Source organism: Haliaeetus leucocephalus, unplaced genomic scaffold (assembly GCF_000737465.1).
Source record: "Haliaeetus leucocephalus isolate CR32 unplaced genomic scaffold, Haliaeetus_leucocephalus-4.0 Scaffold802, whole genome shotgun sequence".
Taxonomy (NCBI): Eukaryota; Metazoa; Chordata; class Aves; order Accipitriformes; family Accipitridae; genus Haliaeetus; species Haliaeetus leucocephalus.
Window position 1 is genome coordinate 4,185,552 of NW_010973238.1, and position 18,969 is coordinate 4,204,520.

The following is an 18,969-nucleotide window of genomic DNA, read 5'->3' on the forward strand; positions in this document are numbered from 1 at the left end:
AATAGTTGCAATACCCCAGTACAGATTAACGATGCTCTGTGAGATGTATCTTTGAATATAGCAGGAAGAGGAAAGTCTCCATTAATAGAAGGGAAAATCATGAATCAGCAAATGCTGGAGACTGTAATAAGTAGGAAAACACTTTAGTTCATGCTGAGCTGCAGGTTTCATCCTGTGCAGCATTTGGCTTTCATAAAATATAGGTTAACTGGCTGCATTCAAGAGAATGATATGCTACCTTTACCATTATTTGCTTTTTATTAAAGAGGAATGATATCAGTGTTCTGGGAGAAGTCCATGATATATATCTCTATGATACGATGTTGCTAGTGTGATATTATTAACTTGTTATAATATAATTTGGATGAGAAAAACTTACTTGAAGGCATTGGCATCTCCGTGGACCTTATAGTTGTCTGCACTGATTCTTGAGATAACTCTTGTGACAGCAATGAGAATACCAATATTGACCTGAAAGAGAAGGAACAAGACTTGGTCAGAAAAGTAAGTACTGACTGTGTCAGAGGTGCAGACTGCCCTAGGAGTTTATTGTACAAGTACAACGGAAAATAGGAACTTTCTGTGTTGTATTTATTCAGCAACAGAGATTTCCAATTTTGTACTGGTATAGTTTGACCCCTGTCAATGGATTTCCCTCTTCCCACAGTGGGTAGTTCTTGCTCGCGCTTTCTTTCCTTCAGGAACAATCCTTGCCGGTTTCAGATAAGGCTTGATTGATACATTGCTTCAAAGCTAAAGAAGTGCTCAGGATCCCTACTGTACAAATAAATACTGTAATAATCTACTACCAGCTGACAAATTAGACAAGAACTTCAGTGAACAGGGACATGTGTCTGCGTGCTCTTTGGTTTTGTGCTTGCATGTTGCACAGACTTCAAAAAGCACCTTTCCTGCCAGACTTCACAGTGTACAATTCCTGTTTCTCACCAAAGTCTGCTTGCAATTTAAGCACAAGATTATTCTAAAACAGCAACGAGGAAAATATGTTAAGCCTGAACTCTGCTTTTCAAAAGCCCTGCTCTTTTTGATGTCAAGCCCAGCAGAAACATCAATGAAATGGACTCCCACCAGAAAAGTAGGAAATCTTGAAAAGACTAACATTGAAAATGTCTTAACAAAAGAGAGTTTGCTCTCAAGTCACAGGTGAAAAAAGAAGGAAATCTTTATCACTTAAAGGATATGTGGCAAAGATTGTCTTGCTGTGCAAAGACCTTGGGTTTAAAGGAGGAAAAAGAAAAAAAAAAAAAAAAAAGAAAGAGGAGAGAATGTGAAGGTGAAACCCTCATTTCCCCCTTCCTGTCCAAAGTTACACATCAGCTACAAAGCTGATATTTAGCATCAAGTTAAATACAAGGGCAGAACAAAACTATCCTGAACTGCAGAACAAGAGGAAAGAGAAGACTTCAAATTAGTGCTGTTGCTCAGTTAAAATTCAATAATCATACTTTATTTTGACATAAATATTCTAATTCTGAGGATGAGAGAGTGAATTAAAGAATGTTTTACTTTGATGATAATTATTTCCTTGGTATTTTTCAAACCTTCTGACCACTCTTTTAATTTTAGATTTCCAAGGGCAGACCATCACCCAGTGTAAAGTAGGAGTATGGCTGTTACAGTTCATTTCTGCCACGGCTTTTTAGCCCGTCCAAAGAATACCCTGTGGAATCTGACAGCTTTTCAATTACAAGTGTACTTGTTGTTCAATCAGCTTTACAGAGACGAATAACAGGTGAAATTCAATGGTCTTGGGATCATTTTCCCTGTTCCCACCAAATCATATTTTGTAAATAACTTTTAGAAATTCTTAGAGGTGGTAACGAGCATTTTTGAGAAACCCATTTATATGCTAAATATACATATTGACTGAAGCAGCAAACAATGAAGATCAACAAATTACACTTTCTCTTCTCTTTCTCTCTTCTCCAAACTCTCCAATTTTCTGCTGCATGTCCACCAAATGATCATCATCATTACTCCAGTTTTTCGTGGGAATTACACAGACAATGCCTTTCTGTACCCTTAACTTCTTTCCTGACACATTATCTTTCAGTAGCCTTTTTTAGTCTTTTATCCAAAATACCAGTCTCCCCTTTTGACACTTCCTCGTGGCTGTCTCACTGACAGTTCAGGTTCATCCTGCCATAGTTGCTCCATGATCCCTTTTTCTGATGACTGCAGACAGCACACTCCTGCCAGCCTCACAAGTGCTTAACCCTAAAGCTTTCTTCCATTCCTAATTCTTTTTAGACACACCTAGATTTTGCTTTCTGCACAGCACTTTTAAAAATGTGCAGATTATGCCTAAATAACGTATATTAAAATACTCCCCCCCAAAATCCAATGACAAAAAAAAAAAAAAAAAAAGATGAAACCTCATTCTTCAAATTCTGAATTTCCTACATATTACAACAGACAATGAAAGTTATGAACAATAATCACCAACAAATGAATACTGAGAATCTTGCAAGCTCTCACTCAAACTGGACATGAACCCTAAGATGCGGTCATGAAAACAGCACAAGCAAGATAGTCTCAAAGGAGACAAATTAGGTGGTTTTCTAAAGCTCAAACTATCCAGCATTTCTAGCTGAATTTTAACTTCTTTGTATAAAAGAAATAAAATTGGAAATTAATTTCCTAGGTATGTTGGATGGTCTAAAGTGGAAATTTAAAAAGGCCTTGAGCTTCTCCTCGCGTGCAGACAGTGTGCATTTCCACGGTGCATTAGTAATATGTTTAAAAGATGAGAAGGAAACACTGTGATCTCACTGCTGATAAAAACCAAGGTACTTGTAAAATTAGCAACGAACCATTACACTCAAGTCCTGAAGTTCTATATTTAAATTTCCTGAACCACTTTAAAATTTCTACTTCGGTATTTTGAGAAATTAGTGTAATCTCATCCAGCCTAAATAAACAGATTAGCTACAAATGTCTTCCTTTGTTAATGTTTCAGTAATTAAAGCATGGAGGTATTTCCACTGCCCTTATAATGGGAAACAAAAATACAGCCACTGAATTGTTCCTTCAGTGATTTTTTTTGGCATCTGATGTAAACACTTTGCCAGTGAGCTGAATAGGAGAATGCTTAGTTGATGAAACACTCATCGTGCTTTAACCTATATCAGAATGTTCAAACTAGAATAAACATTTAGATAAGGGAACTGTATATAGGTCCTATTTTATACTTTTCTGAAAGACAAAATTACCTGACCGTTGCAGTTATTTTGCCTTAAAATTACACAGGAACTTAGAGTATTTTTGCTTGCAGGTACTGGCCACACTCTACTTCTAAAAAACCCATAGCTAATAACATTAGCACTTGTTTCCTAACTCACAGGACTCCTTTCAAGGCAGCTTGTCCAACCTCAGGCACTCGCAACTCTCTGCGAAATCAGCAGGAGCTGCCAGTTCCCATTATTGTAGGCTTGATCCAAAGCCCACCAGAGCCCATGGAAAGATCCCAGTGACATCAGGGAGCTCTGGCTCGCTCTAGCGACAACTTCATCTCGCTAAAGACTGTCAGATCAGGAAGAGAGTTAAATGACTAAAAAGGACCTCTTTCAAAATCTTTTCCCATAAAAATTTCCTCAGACCAGATACAGTGAGACAAATTCTTTCCCTCACTTAGTTTTTTTTGCAGGGGTGTCACCTAGATTTCCTCCAAGTCTCATGAGATTTTTGTTTCTTCTTTAGTACAGGGCAGAAATCCCACGTGTAAAACCCTCTGATGTGGTTTGCTGCATCCTAGCCAAGAAAAGGCTTGGCAGCACAGAGGAACTAAAAAAAAAAAAGAAATGGATAAAACATATTGCCTTAATTAAATCCATTGACCAGTTTCCTCTAAAACCACAAACTATTTTAGGCTCTGCTTCAGTTTTGGGCAATGGTACAGGGATTTATAACCGACTCTTCCAATCCGAGGTTTAACATACTCTCTCGTGGCGTGAGTTAATTTGATCCTTATCATGACATCAGTGGTAGCACACCAACACTGCAAGTTGTTGCAATTGAATCCCATTGCTAGGGCGCATCAGAAATCACTACTGGGTATTACGCATTTCCAAACACAGCTAGTCGATTAAAGTAGATTCATGTTAAAATTTGGGAGAATGATTTCGGACAGCCTGATTCCACTTTTAGCTATCCCAGAGCAACTACAGATGGAATAGACTAAATTGAGTTATTTTAGCCTTCTTTGCACATGACTTCGTATTAATGCATGTAGTATCACAGCAGTCAGAGCTGAATATCAGAGCAAAACTTCAAGGTTGGAAAGGAAATACACAAGAAAATAAATAATAAATATAAAGTGTAACAGATGCCTGACTTCTACTCTTTCCTAATATCAATCCTTAATTTTTAATTTCTTACAATCCGTCCCCTTGTTCAAAAAATGTTGCATGCTTTCCTGTTGGTTAAGTAAGAAGAAATTTAATTTTAAAATAATGAAGGATTTAATTTTAAAATAGTAATAGTGCTCATAACTGAGTGCTAATAAGAAAAAATGAGAAGCTTAGCAGCTGTGGTCTGCTCATTTGTGCCCTAATCCACCACAGTGCTTAAGTATGTACTTGATTTCAATGACTCTGTGGAATCCTGTTGTCTCAGGGCCTTTAAACACTACGGGTCCAATTCTGTCACTTTTTCCCATGATGAATGATGTCTAAGAAGGGACACAAATTGTCACTTTTCAATCAGTGGGCCTACCTGCAGAGTAAGATACTGTTCAACATATGGAAAATATCCTAATTCTGCACTGGTACATAAAGGTATGAATAAATACCATGAGGCAACAGACCTTAATAAATCATGTATGATCAGGAGGTATAAGGGAGAGAAATTTATTATTGAATATTCATAAGCAAATACCAACTGAAGACAGTGATGGCAATCTCAGCCTGGGACCCAAGTTCCATGCAGTCCCATCTGAAGACACTGGTTACAAAGCTGACATCCCCACAGCACAGAACTCTTAGCAATATGCTAATGAAAATCATTTAGCTTCATAAAAATGCTGTTTATCCAAAAGACTTGTAAAAAACACCAGGAAAATAACTACTTACAGGGAGAACAATAGGAAGGACTTGCCACTGCGGCCCAATATCTCCCCCACCCAATGGATTATCTGCAGCACACCCACTGCTCCACGTACATAGATGCTTTCCATAGAATTTCCTTAATTCTGCCATATCTATGGAAACACACTAAGGCAGCAGATGGTTGATAACAAACAAAACATTCTGCCAGAAGTTTTAATGTCTTGTTCCAAGAATTCAGGTGCTTTGTCAAGTTGTTTTTTTCCCAACATGTCCTAGGCCAACTTTGGCTGAGATTAGTTTGGTTTTCAAATTAATTGCAACAATTTTTTTGCGAAGCTGCCTTAAGAGGATGCTATAGAGGCTTGGGCGAGGTGGTTTGGGGGACGGAGGAGAGTGATCTTTAAACCTTAAGATGCAGGTAGAAGCCAAAAGACCTACACATAGAAGGAATTATTTTCTTCATCACATCCCTTGACTCAAACTCCAAGGAAAGAGCACTTTGGTTATGGGAATCCATACAGGGCTGGGAGGTTCTGCGAATTACTCCCGAGAAAAGTATGTGTGAGTACTTTTTCCCAGTCACACTCCCACCATATCATTCTGTTTTAAGGCTCCATGATGTCTATGTTGCCTGTGAGGCTGTGACAGGACAAAAGTAGACTGTGTTTGCCTAGTCTCTAGGGAGTAGGAGTTGAAAAGAGCAGTCTCCCTGTTTTCTTCACAGCCGAAGCCTTTTTCTTGGCAGAGAGGAACTGTAGATGGAAGTAGTCAAAAACTGCTTTTTGAGAAGTATTTTCAGAGCTAAACACTAGTTCCTGCAACTAGTGGCTAATTCGTTATTTAGAGAGCACAGGCACACATGTACACACAAAATAGTGTTTAGCCTTGTTATTTCCCTATAGGCACTAAGACATTTTTCAGCTGGCATACTCAATGCCCAGAGAGAATAATTTGTCAGCTAGCTTGCTGCTGTTTTGGGCAGGGCTGGGCTTAGACTATTTAACAAATTGCTCTGCATGGATCAACCTTGTGAGCTCACTCTTTCTCTTTCTCAAAATATTTGTATCCTTGCAAGAATGTAACCTGAGCTACACAAATATTATATATCATAAGTGAGAGCCAGACAGTTAAACCCTTACTTTCAGTGGCAAGCAGCTACGCATGCAAATTGTTGAAAGCTATGCTCACTCAGGTGAGTAAGCATTTAACTCTCTGGCATGTTTTGATTAACACCATCTTTGGACAGCAGCTGGGAAAGATTTGATTTTACTGGTTGCATCTCATTTCCTCCTTTGCTGCTGAACACTGGCCAGAAAGCAAGTGCTAATGTGAGAAGGAGACATTTGAATATTAGATTATTTGAACTGCTCTTCAATCTTCGATATCTACATAACTTTGAATATAAACTCACATACAGAAGGTCCAAGGTACAGGCCAAGAAGGAAATAAAGTCGTTGGAACAAAGGCCAGAGCTGTTTAGCCAGCTCTAATCCAGTGATCAACATTTCTTATTTACAGGTACATGCTTTCACTTAGGTAAAAGAAATTCTGCCCTTACTGCACAGCGACTTTTCAGTCTTGCCATTAATAATTTGATTAAAATGCTAACATGAGACAATTTCTGTCACATCAATATAGCAACTATTTTCATTGGGGTTTAAATATATGTTTCTAGAGCCTAGTTTTTCAGAGGCTGTATCCTGGGTGGAAGATGCTGGACTGGGCTGGGCTGCCTCTAAGAGGTGCTGATTTCTCTGTCTCCCAGGCAAATGTTAGGATGTCCGCTCAGCCGCAGGCTAAAATTGTCTGTGATGGAAAAGGTCAGCCAAGGAGCCACCTTCTGCTTGCCAAATAGTTATAGAGATATGCAATGGTAAACACTAGTTCTATATGTATAGTTCTCCTTCCTCCCTTCCTTTGGCTTCTGAGCAGGATCTGTGGGGTTTTTCTGTGTGATGAAATCTGGGGGAGTTTCTTTGTGCTTTCCATGGAAATCCTAGCTTTCTTAGGGAATTACAAGGTACAGTCAGTGGCTTCTTTTGATGTTCCTCCATACAAGTAGTCAGGATCTTATTTTACCTGACCCTCCTTAAACACCACAGCAGGCAGGCTCTGGTCTAGATTTGGGCTCGCGTCTTTACAATCTAAGTAAAGCTTTAAAGACAACCTGATTTCACTAACCAGTGAGTCTATTCCATGTTCATACTGTCACTCTGACATTATAACCCCCAGAAAAAATCATAGATAACCTGATCGATTAAAGTATTGGAAGCAGTGCTGAAGAGGAATAATCTCCCACTTAATCCCTGCAAACACCCCTGACTCCTTAAGTAATCATAGTGATTATGCTACAACTCACTGTAATTTAACGTGTGGGCATAATTAAACTGCTGTAGAGCATTTGTGTATCAGCATCAGAGCCATGAACCTGCACCCTCCCCTGGAAAGACGATGTTCATTGTAGCTGGCAGAGGTCTTTGCGGCAGCCACCCGAACCCCGGCAAACTCGTCCGAACGGCCCTGCCTCGATCAGCCCCACAAACTGCTGTCCCTGACACTGAATGCAGTATCTAGCACAAATGGCTAGATAATTTGTGCAGTGGCTAGCACAAATTCCGTATCGCTGAAGGAAGACAGGCGTGGAGGCAGCTTGTTACCTTCCCCAGAGTTCGCCCAAAGCGTGGCAGCTCATGTCGTTGTTTTAACCCATTGCTGCTCGCTGCTGACTGCTTGCAAACTCTGCGCATGATCATCTGCACTGAGGGCACTTGCAAAAGCAAATGTTTAAAATACCAGCGGGGTGGAATCAGCCTCAAAACTTTTACTGGTGTATATGAAACACAAACCGCAGAGTTTGTTCTTTTGGGGGATCTCAGAATTACTAAAACTCCAAAGATTACTTGGTTCCACTCAGTTATTAATGGCCCCAACAGGGCTGTTTCAGAAGAGGGCTGTCCCAGTATTTTAGGTTGTATTTTTTTCTTGGCATAGTGAAATGAATAGTGTGAGAATTAATATGCATAAACTAATACACAACAACAGAAAAATCAGAGGAGGAGCAAAGTGATTCTGGACCGTTCATCTCTGGTGTTTCGCTGCCCTGGCACAAGGACTGACATCAGCCCTTCAGCTAGTCCTGCTGTGTGGCCGACACAGACGTGCAACAAGAAACAGCAGCAGCCGTGGTTTTACCTACCAGAATTACAAACAACGCCGGTGCCACAAAAGCCCAGATTGCTCCATTCTCTAGCGAAAGCCAGCAGCTGCAGAGAAAAATCAGAATGATTTTAGATGAAACACACGGACATTTAATTAGCAATGTTCTTAATTAAAAGAGACTAAAAGAGGGTGAAAAAAGACAGATAAATTTTAAAAGCAAGAGACAGGATAGAGCATCAATAAGAAGCTCCTTTTCCCTTCACACTCGGGGAATCTGAGGCAGGATCTCATTTTGATTTGTATCTCGCAGAGTGTCGGTGACAGCTATCTGCCCCAGCATGTCTTCAAACAGCAATAGGGGCAGAAAGAAGGGAAGAAAGGAAATGTTTTATTTGCTGTTTGTTGTTCTTGTACCCTGTATCACAGGCAGTCATTTCAGTGCTGTGAGCACTGTCATTGTAGCAAGAGACAAATTGAAGCCCTTCCTGCCTTGCCTGGCTGGTGGTGAGGAAGAAGCTGGGAAACATGCTGTCAGCTTCACGCGTCTTTCCTACAGCAGTGACGATATAAACCAGTTTACCACACACACAGAAATAGCCCTTGCTCCAAATCCCTCGCTTACTTTATGGTAGAATTGAATCCTATGGTGTTTTTTCAGATAAATTTGCTTTTCTTTTTCCAAATTAGAAAGGAACTTAATTTTCAAAAATTTTAGCAATATCTATTCTAATGGCAGTTTTCTTCAAAAGATTAAATATCTTTAATCAAAGATTATTGTCATCTTGTTATGAGGTAAGCAGGGAGCTCACTGTACGAGGCCTTATGCCTCTGCAGCAAAAGGGAAAAACAGGCAAAACATCTCTGGAGCTTTTTGTGCATCATCTCAGCAGTGAAAAGCAAACCTGAGGCTTCTAGGTCCAAGAATATGCCTATACAACAGTCATGCTTTTGCAGGCTATCTCCCCTGCTCCTCAGCAGCATCTTGCAGAACTATGGCCCTAGTAACAGATCTATGAATTTTTCTCCCCATCAGATTTTTCATCCTTATTGCACCTGGAGTGAAGACATCTTCATACTCACTTGCCACTTTCTCCATAGCTGTCTAGGGATGATGTTGTAGAAATTACACAAATCACCAGTGGGCAGCCTGCAAAAAAGCAAAGTCAGTGGCAATATTAGTAACAAAAGTATGTCTTCAAGTAAAGCCTGCAAGTTCAGCTAAATTTCATGTGGACAATGGAACAGCTCTGTCCTGGTTTCAGCTGGGACAGAGTTAATTTTCTTTCTAGTAGCTGGTATAGTGTTATGTTTTGGGTTCAGTATGAGAAGAATGTTGATAACACACTGATGTTTTCAGTTGTTGCTAAGTAGTGTTTATACTAAGTCAAGGATTCTTCAGCTTCTCGTGCCCAGCCAGCAAGAAGGCTGGAGGGGCACAAGAAGTCGGGAGGGGACACAGCCAGGACACCTGACCCCAACTGGCCAAAGGGGTATTCCATACCATGTGGTGTCACACCCAGTATATAAACTGGGGGGAGTTGGCCAGGGGGGCGATCGCTGCTTGGGAACTAATTGGGCATCAGTCAGTGCAATTGCATTGTGCATCACTTGTTTTGTACATTCCAATCCTTTCATTGGTATTGTCATTTTATTATTGTTATTATTATCATTATTAGTTTCTTCCTTTCTGTTCCATTAACTGTTCTTACCTCAGCCCACGAGCTTTACTTTTTTTCTTCCAATTCTCTCCCCCATCCCACTGGGTGGGGGGGAAGTGAGTGAGCGGCTGCGTGGTGTTTAGTTGCTGGCTGGGGTTAAACCACGCAAGCTCAGAGTAATTTTAGAATTAAGTCTAACTTGACATCTCCTGCAGCTGTGTAATACAACATGTTTTAATCAATTAATGTCAGACAAACAAAATGACTTTTCAATAAAGCACTAGTTTAACAGTCATACTGAATTAGTGCTAATTTCATTGAGAATCATAGTCCTGTTTCAGCCAGTTTTTTGGTTATGTCATTTCTGTCTCTTGCTATTCAAGCAGTGATATCCTGTGGAGCAGTATCAGGCTTATTTTAACCACCTTCCCCCCAGGTAAGTGCACCTTGTTCAAGAATTCAAAACAATCTCGAAAACAAAAGTTGAGTTTCTCAGAGGGGTGCATGACTAGCAGGTGAGAGGACAGAAATGGCAACATTGGTTTATCCAGAGCATCACACACAGCAGCAAGAGACAGTTATGAAGAGACAGAGGCAAATTCAGATCCCACTCAGATGCCCAACCAAGACTTATTTTAACATAAATATGTAATAGCTCTACAAGATTTCTGTGTTTAAAATAAGACTATCTTTCCAGATGGGTTTTGACAGTTCCAGTGTGCTGCATCCTGGGAGGTGGAGGAGTGCTTTACAGGATTACACAGGAATTATACAAAGGCAGACAATTACGTCCTGCTGTCAGGGCGAGCTGTGTGTCTCTGGCCCTCAGCACTGCGATACGCTGTGGTGCCACTTTCACACTGCTTTCCAGGCCAGGAGCTGCAGAGGAAGCGAGGTTTTTCTTGCCAACAGTTCTGAATATAGTAAACCCTCATCCCTTTAAATATTAAATTATTGTCTGTTAATTCTCGTATGATTTAATAAAATGTGAAGGTTTGGGGTTTATCATCTTAAGGAGTTTAATAACCAGGTCCTAGACAGAGTATTAGACATGATAGCTTTTAAATTCTTCAGGTTTTCTGCATGAGGCTTTGCAAAATTCTCTGACAAGCAATTTCTGCTTAATCTTACCAATATCATCCCCATAAAATTCTGTAAAATTTTCCTGTAATAACAGAACTATGATTTTTGGAAGAAGTATTTTCATTCTGTAATGATTGTGGTTAGAAGCACCTTGTATATATAAACAAGAAAGATAGTCAGTAGTTCAGGAGCAGCATCTACAGGCATTGTTTAGGTCTTAGACTTTGAAATCCAATCTGCAGGATGGAGTTTTATGTCCCATAAACTTGATTCTGCTCTCCCATGCTTGTCCAAATCAGGAATAACTCCTTGTAAGTAATATTTGTGCAAGACCTAAGCAAAGGCAAGATTTGAGTTTACTGTCACATTTGTCTATTTAAGAAAGGCAATTCCTCCACACATTTGAACAAAATAAAAAATAATTCTATTCAACAGAGCAATTAAGCACAGACGTAAGCCTATCTGCTGAAACTCGGTCTGCCATGGATATGTGAGCTACCTGGACTAAAGGTCCCATAGGTAAGTCTACACGTTCCCAATCACATCTTGGGTTGCTGAGTAGACATTGTTGATTGGCACTGTTTGTCTTCTGGTGCAAGTTGTCTTCCCACGGCAGGGACTTTGTCACAGAAGCAAAAATACCTGTGCCCAACTAATGCTCCTTTATACTTTCAGTCTGCCTTTTTTTTTCCAAGTCAAATGTCGGATATTCAAAGGATTTAGCATGACTCTTTATCCATTTTAAATGGCAGTGAAGAAGAAAATTAAATACAGACTTCCTTTGGAAGATAATAAAACTTATGCAGATGAGGCGTAGAGCAGTCATCTGCATAAAAAGAGCTGTTAAGTCAGTGAGAATAAAATGGTCTGCAGCCTACAGTGCAGTGTTTGCCTTTTCTTTGCATTAACAAGATATTAAATGGATAAGGGCAATGGAGGCAGAATCAAGGTTTTGTTACAGTAAAATTGGAGTATTTTTTCTTTAAGAAACAACCATGCAATAAATTCCATAAAGGTTGAAAAAAAATACATGTAGCCTATGGGGATCATAAGATTTGATCTGGACTGAAGAATTCATATGCGTTACATATTATACACAAAAGTAAGTGTGTTTGCTTAATCTTCTGTCAGTAATAATCACATAAGAGCTGTGAAGTTTAGTCTACACCCATAACAGGTAATGTTAATGTTGTGATGGCACTGGTTATCATCCATGAAAGAAATATGGTTATGGGGTTTTACTGTATCTGAATGTTTTCTCAGATAGTAGATGCTACAAATATGCTCACCAACCCTACTCCAAATAGCCAAATTTACGATGCAACAGGCTGTGCCTTCCAGAGCACAATATCAGATGAAAATGTTCTAGCACACTTTTCTGGCAGCTGATCTATGGCACTGGTGTCATCCATGTCTCTGTAGTCCTAGAGCAATACAGCATCACATTCAAACGGGGTAAATCAACCCACATGGAGCCCTGTGCTGCTGCAGCTCGAGTTCTCTGGGTCCCCAAGCCAGCTAATTTAAAGCTACCCCCCAAACTCGGCATCAAAATATAGCCTGCATAGCAGGTATAAACTCTCAATACCTGGCACAGGAAGCCCGATAACACAGTCCTTGCTCAGACAGAATTCTCCCTCAATACAGCCCAAATACAGTCACTAGGGTAAAGCCTACAAAGGATGTCAGCTACATCCTCTTATTCAGCATTAAACTTCACATCTAATCCACTTGCTTTATGTTTCTGAGGCACTAATGATAAATAAAATGGAAAATGCTTGTAAATCTGTATGCTGTATTTTGAAAGCTTCGGTGTCTTCTATACATAGCAAAAAACAGACCGGCTATAGAAACTCTGTGGCAGACAATTCAAAGCAATTTTAGGACATTAATTCTAAAATGCTAAATATGTCATCTATTGAGAAAGATGAAGCATTAGACACAAATGAAAGTATATTTCCTTCCAATACTGAAAAGATGAACTTTACTTGAGGGGGGAAAGTATATTTCCCATTTGTTTTGTAGAAGTTAATTTTCTATTAGTTACTTTTTCTTCTGCTGCATTACACTGTATCTATGCAGAAGTCTGGGACTACATCAAGAAACAGCAAATAAGGAAATGTAGGTCTTTTGACAGCTCAGAACAAAATCTTCATTCTAAGGTAGTCTCTAAAGGAAAGGAGATTGTCTGAAAGAGCAAACCACGTTAAGGCCAAAGTCCCACAGCAAAATCTTCAGTATCACAGACTGTATCATCAGTTTCCTAAAAATGGGTAGATGGGAAAAGTTTTGCTACAATCATCTGTGTTATGCTGAATCACCACGGCAACAAACTATTTTTTGTCCCCCAATCAGTCTCAAGGTAGTTTTAAAGGTAGGATATCATCACCTTCCTCAGATTGCTCTTCTTTTGAATTTCTGACAACTGCAGTCTTTGAGGTAATTTTAGCACCCTTGGGACTAAAGATAATCCACAGGATCTTCAATCAGCTCTGAACATTTGGTATCCTGTCTCTCTGATTACTGTTGAATTCATTTTACAGGAGTACTATCTCTCAGAAATCTCAATAGATGTTAGGAGATCAGTGATACTCAGTGTAGAGTTCCTTGTCCCTATCTCCTCTCATTGCCTCAAGTTTCGATTTGTCATTAATACAGACTTTGCAAACTTCTACGCATGTACTTAGCCCAGTGTTTCTGCTTAAATAAGAATGGTGGGTCTGGGTTTTTAAATTCAGGACTGGGGTTTGTCATTATTCCAGGAACTATGAGTTTGCAAAAGTCAAATGCATTCACACTTCAATTAAAAGAAAAAAATGAAGAAATTAACTATCTGTTCTGGCTAACGTGAGATGAGACATTGTTGTCTTCAAATTCTTTCAACCATCATTGGTCAGTATAATAATTAGCTAGGCCAAAGTGTAAAAAAATGGCCATTTTTTATTAGATACTGAAAAATTAATATCTATTATGGTCTCTGGACGGCACAAGAATGCTCGGCTTCCTTTTGACAGTTGCATTCAAAGCAAACTTACCCTCATTTTAAGAGCCAAACAGAATAATTTTAGGACAAAACCCTTTTAGCCTCTTTCCCCAGTCTTGCAAGACTTCTATTTAGATGTGGGAATTTTATGGAATATGTATAACTTCTCTCTATTGTACTTTCATCAAGTTCATGAAGAACAACCCAAACTGTACCCCATAGAACATGAGCACACATTGCTGCTGAAGGCAGTGCTGACGCTTGATCTCTACTTAAACATTTCTATTCATATTCAGTGCCAATATGGTAACAAAAGAGAAAATGGGGAACTGACAAACCTGGTTGTCCTTTAAAGCATTGAAGCAGTGAACACTACAATGTGGATTTTATCTCTAAAAACATCATTATTCAGCAACACCATTACCAACTGAATGAGCATTAGAGTTACATACCAGACAGTGAGTTGCGATGCTGTTGACTGAATGATGGTTGCCCTGATACTTATCAAGAGATAAACAATTTGGAATACAGTTGCCTAGTTAAATTATTTCAGCAATGTTTAGACACACTTGCAGCAATGACATGATGTCAGATATGATTAAGGAAATTCAATATTTAATTCAAATGTAAATACTTTGAGCTATATGGAGAAAATAAAGCAATACATGCTACTTTCCCTGCAACATGGTAGATTTACTGGATTTCAGAAAACATTTTTTTTTTCCAAGACACTGTAGGAATAATAATTGGAACATGCTCTCCAAAATCAAAATATTTGTCGAAAAAGGGCTTTTGAAAAGTTTACACAGAGAAACGTATTACTGTTATATGGATGATGTCTTCCACTATTTGCCTCCAACAGTACCTTTGCTACATTTAAGAAACAGAGCATGCCACCAGATTTCTTACACAATCTTTGCCAAGAAAACTGATACAGAAACTTCTACTGCTGGTGCCTCCTGTATTTTGCCACATACATCTATTTTGATGACAAATACCTACTGTTGGGCCTGAGGGATTATCCTCCAAAGCATTACTCAAAATACCACTGAAGAGACTTTTTAGTAACCACATTTAACATTCCATTGGGTTATGTACCAATAGGCTATGTACTCATTGTGCTAATTACTACTAATTGAGTGGTAGCAACCATACTGCAATAAAATGTGGCGAAATGCAACATTTAGTACTAGTCTATCACAGTCAGATGCTGTGTTTATCCTTGTGTCTTCTAAATCACTTTGTAGATCACTGCTATTTTACAATAAACAAACCTTACACAAAATGCCAGAAGAAAAAGGGTAAAGGTGCATTGCAGCACATATAAATCATTAATTTATTTTCATAAGGTAATTAATGACTGATTGTAAATTGAGTTAATCAAAGCATCTGCTATAAGCAAATACCCCAGTGAATTAAAATCCAGTTCTTAATTATTATATTAACGGTTGTGGCTTTTTACATATTATTTCTGAAGGAGAAAGAGTTCTCAGGGGCTTATGAGAACATTTTCTTTGGTTTGATCTGCTTGGATTTGTATTCCATGAGCTCTGGATTAAATAAATCCACAAGAAACCTCTCTAACATCAGCAGGTTTCTCTACATTTAGTACTGAAGCTAGAAGAATCTACAAATCTCCAATGCCTTCAACCCTCAGCCTGTCTAGGTTCTCTTACTTCTGGGTCTATGTGCATGAAAAAGATCAATTACTCCACTAAGCCTGTTTTGAATAGTGGTTCGGAGGGGAAAAAAAAAAAAAAAAACCAAACCAAAACCCAAAGGAACTATTTTACACAGCTCTACTAAAATCTCAGCAAAACAGATTTCAAATGTTTTCAGCAACCAAATCTTTAAGGTGTGTATTCTTGGCATGCAATCCGGCCATTCCTTAAGAGAAAAAAAACTATTTTAAAGCAACCAGGATAAGGATACATGTATGTGATACTCTTGAACCTGTCACAGAGAAACAATGAGGGCAAAGAAAAAGACTTCTAACCAAATTGCAGTTTGTGCCCTCAATCTAGCAGATACTGTGTTCACCAGAGGACTGTATCAAATGGCCCTTAGATAGAACTGCTAAGCAGGAGATTTTAAAACAAAGAGGAATGATGTACAGAATTAAAAGGCCATGTTAAAAAAAGGACAAGTAGGCAGCTGTTGAAATGCATAAGTGAACAGCATTACTATCACCCAGATCTGCATGGTGCCAATAGGTATTAAATATTTCAATTATGACTGCAGAGGGTCTGTATTCTTGGTATAACCGGTTTTCATTCAGCTTTCAAATGAATTGTTTGGGGGAAAGCTAATGCATGTTTTACTTTTTTTTGAAATTATCTGTAATTACATGTATATTCCTTTGCTATCTTTTTACATCTCTCCTTTTGACTCAGCGCATGAGATTTTCTTCTTCTTCTAAATGTTTGTCAAGCATCATTGTGTACTTCCAGGACAGTGAAAGCAAGCTAGCTTTCATCTGCTGTGAAGAGTCTGGAACAAAATACTCAGTTTCGACTCCTCAATATGCACACAGATCAGACTTTCGTTACTGCATTTAAAAAGCTGTGAATTATTATCTGTGAGATTCCTGTATCATAGGACTACATTTTTATTCTTAATAATAATACTGAGGTTCCGTGCAGCCTTTTTCATCTAAGGATTTCAAGGCACAAAACATCAACTGATGAAGTCTTGTGATACTCCTGTGCTACTGCATCAATTTTTATGTATGGATTGCAGAATACAGATAGAATAAGCCAGTGTTGTGAGTTAGAGCCAAAAAAAGACCATACCAGTGCAGTGAGACCTCCCTCCCACACTCTTGCTATTGATTTGTTAATTAAGGATGCAATCTGGCCTAGTGAGGTGATGCAATTCACTGCAGTGGAATTAGGTTTAGAGACTCTACATTTTAAAGTCTGATTACAGTCAGAAAAATTATGCATTTTCTTATCCAACAGACCTACTCTCAGTAAGGCAAACTATGATCATAAGATGACCATTTTACATATGCTTCTGAATATAATCTTATCCTACAGTGAGGAGACTTAAAACAAGCAGCTGCTAAATGCTTACCCCATCCAATTCCATAATAATATAAGTGCTTGCTCTCTTCTGACCCAAATACCTTGATCACCATACTGTAAAGATGAAATCCTTCTACCAGCATCCATGCAAAAGCACTCAGGAAGAAAAAATGAAGGAGAATGGCCAAGATCTTGCAAGGCACCTAAATTAAGAACAAAAATTAATACATTAATTCTTTGCAATGCAGTCACATTGCTTTTCCAATTTATTTTTTTTATTTCTGTATACATTTACACTGTAAATGCTAAATCACTGGACCAAAACAGTCTTAAAAACAAAGCACTAGAGAATTTCATTTTTCTACAGCATTTTCAAATAGCTTCAGAGTGACAAATCCACTTACCTTCTAACAAAAAAACAAAAAACTTTGCCAAAATCCCAACTGATTATTTGTTTATATAACAAGGAGTAATACTCCTACTAAAGTCTACAAAGTATATAAGAATTCAAAACTGAAGGCGTGACATCCTGTTGCTGAGCCTGTAGTAAATATAGGAGAGTCAAAGAAGTGGGGGTACAGGCATTGTCCTGTACCCTGCTCCCTGTTCTGTGATGGTAGAAAAACCAGCATAGTTCAATCCTCATTTTCTATGAAGAACTGGTAGGAAGTCACCGGATCGATTAAGCTTGAGCGAAACATGGAAATTTTAAAATAAGGTGCCATGTTGAACCTGTTCTTTAGTTACACTTTGCCATATGGCTTTCCTACTTGGCTGTTCTTCTTATCAAAAATAGGACAACACAGAAGTTAAATCACATTGTATTCCAGTGTCTGTCTTGGTTAGGAATTCTGTAAAAGTCTCCTATGCTCCTCCATCAGCAATCCTAATATAGACATTTCAAAAAATTATAGCAAGCTATCATTGGCTCTTGAGTTCTAAATGCTCTATGGTGGGCATCTAGTTTGCCTGCCTGTTTGAATTCTCAATTTCCCATAGACTGAAATATGTACCAGCTGTATATGAAGTCATATTTGACAACAACACATCGAGTGAATAAGGCAAAGAACTGAAAGTCTTCTCTGTAGGGTGTTTACAGACAATTCGAATACTCCTCGATAGCCCTTTATTCACTATGTGCTATCAAGACTATGGAAATAGGAGCTAATACAACACGTACATACTCTGTTGTTGAAGCAACAGAAGAACGCCATCTAGAAAGTGAGCCCACCTGGTGTGAACGGGACTATCTGTTTCAATTTAAACTATAACATGTTTTGAAGTGAAACAAATGCTGCCCCAAAAGAGAGGAATGCCATGACTAAGGCCATGCAGCAAGAAGTAAAAACATCCTCCTGACTCCTGTTTACACCCGCCTCAGTGCTTATGGCCCACTGTGCGCTGCAGGAAATGCAGTCTGGACTTCAGTCCTGGCTTTTCCTTAAGGTGTTCCTCAAAGAGATCTTTACATTCTTCTTTAAGTCTCCTATCAGCCTACCTTACGAAAACAGGAAAACCTAATCCTTTCCTCTTCCCCACTTCTCACGTATTTGCACAGCACATTCTCCTTTCCCCACTAATTGCTTTTCGAGGATGTCTCACCACAAGTGGTTTCGCTCATCATACAGTAATTGAACAGATGTGGCTGCCAATGATCTTACCACAAGATAACCTTGGTTGGTTTGCTTTCAGTTAAGGCACATTTTAAACATGCTCTTGGAACGAGGCCCAGCTATATCTCAGTTTTGCATCCTGTAGCATACTGATGATGGTCATTCTGCTCTGTAGTTGTAACATCCCTTCTGTGACACCTACAGAATTTCAGAGGGGTTGCTTGCATGCAGTCCATGTAAATGGGAAGACTTTTTTTTTTTTTCCTTCAGGGTTTCCCTTCCTTACCTGGACAAGTCACAGTAAGGTATCCAGGCAGGTGGAGTCTGTGGGCTGAGGAAACATTACCAGTAAGAACCAGTTTGCTGCCACAGTGGTCTTCA

The 18,969-nt window shown here is 39.0% G+C and overlaps 1 protein-coding gene across 1 annotated transcript in view; it reads right to left on the reverse strand.

Moving 5' to 3' along the window:
- Window positions 1–18,969, reverse strand: part of GPR133 (G protein-coupled receptor 133) — a 155,469-nt gene that overhangs the window by 27,306 nt on the left and 109,194 nt on the right. The window contains exons 18-21 of the mRNA XM_010581733.1: window positions 17,025–17,178; window positions 9,306–9,372; window positions 8,263–8,329; window positions 380–471 (exon numbers count right to left, since the gene is read on the reverse strand). Of these exons, the coding sequence (XP_010580035.1) occupies window positions 380–471; window positions 8,263–8,329; window positions 9,306–9,372; window positions 17,025–17,178 (380 nt within the window). The remainder of the gene's footprint in view (window positions 1–379; window positions 472–8,262; window positions 8,330–9,305; window positions 9,373–17,024; window positions 17,179–18,969) is intronic.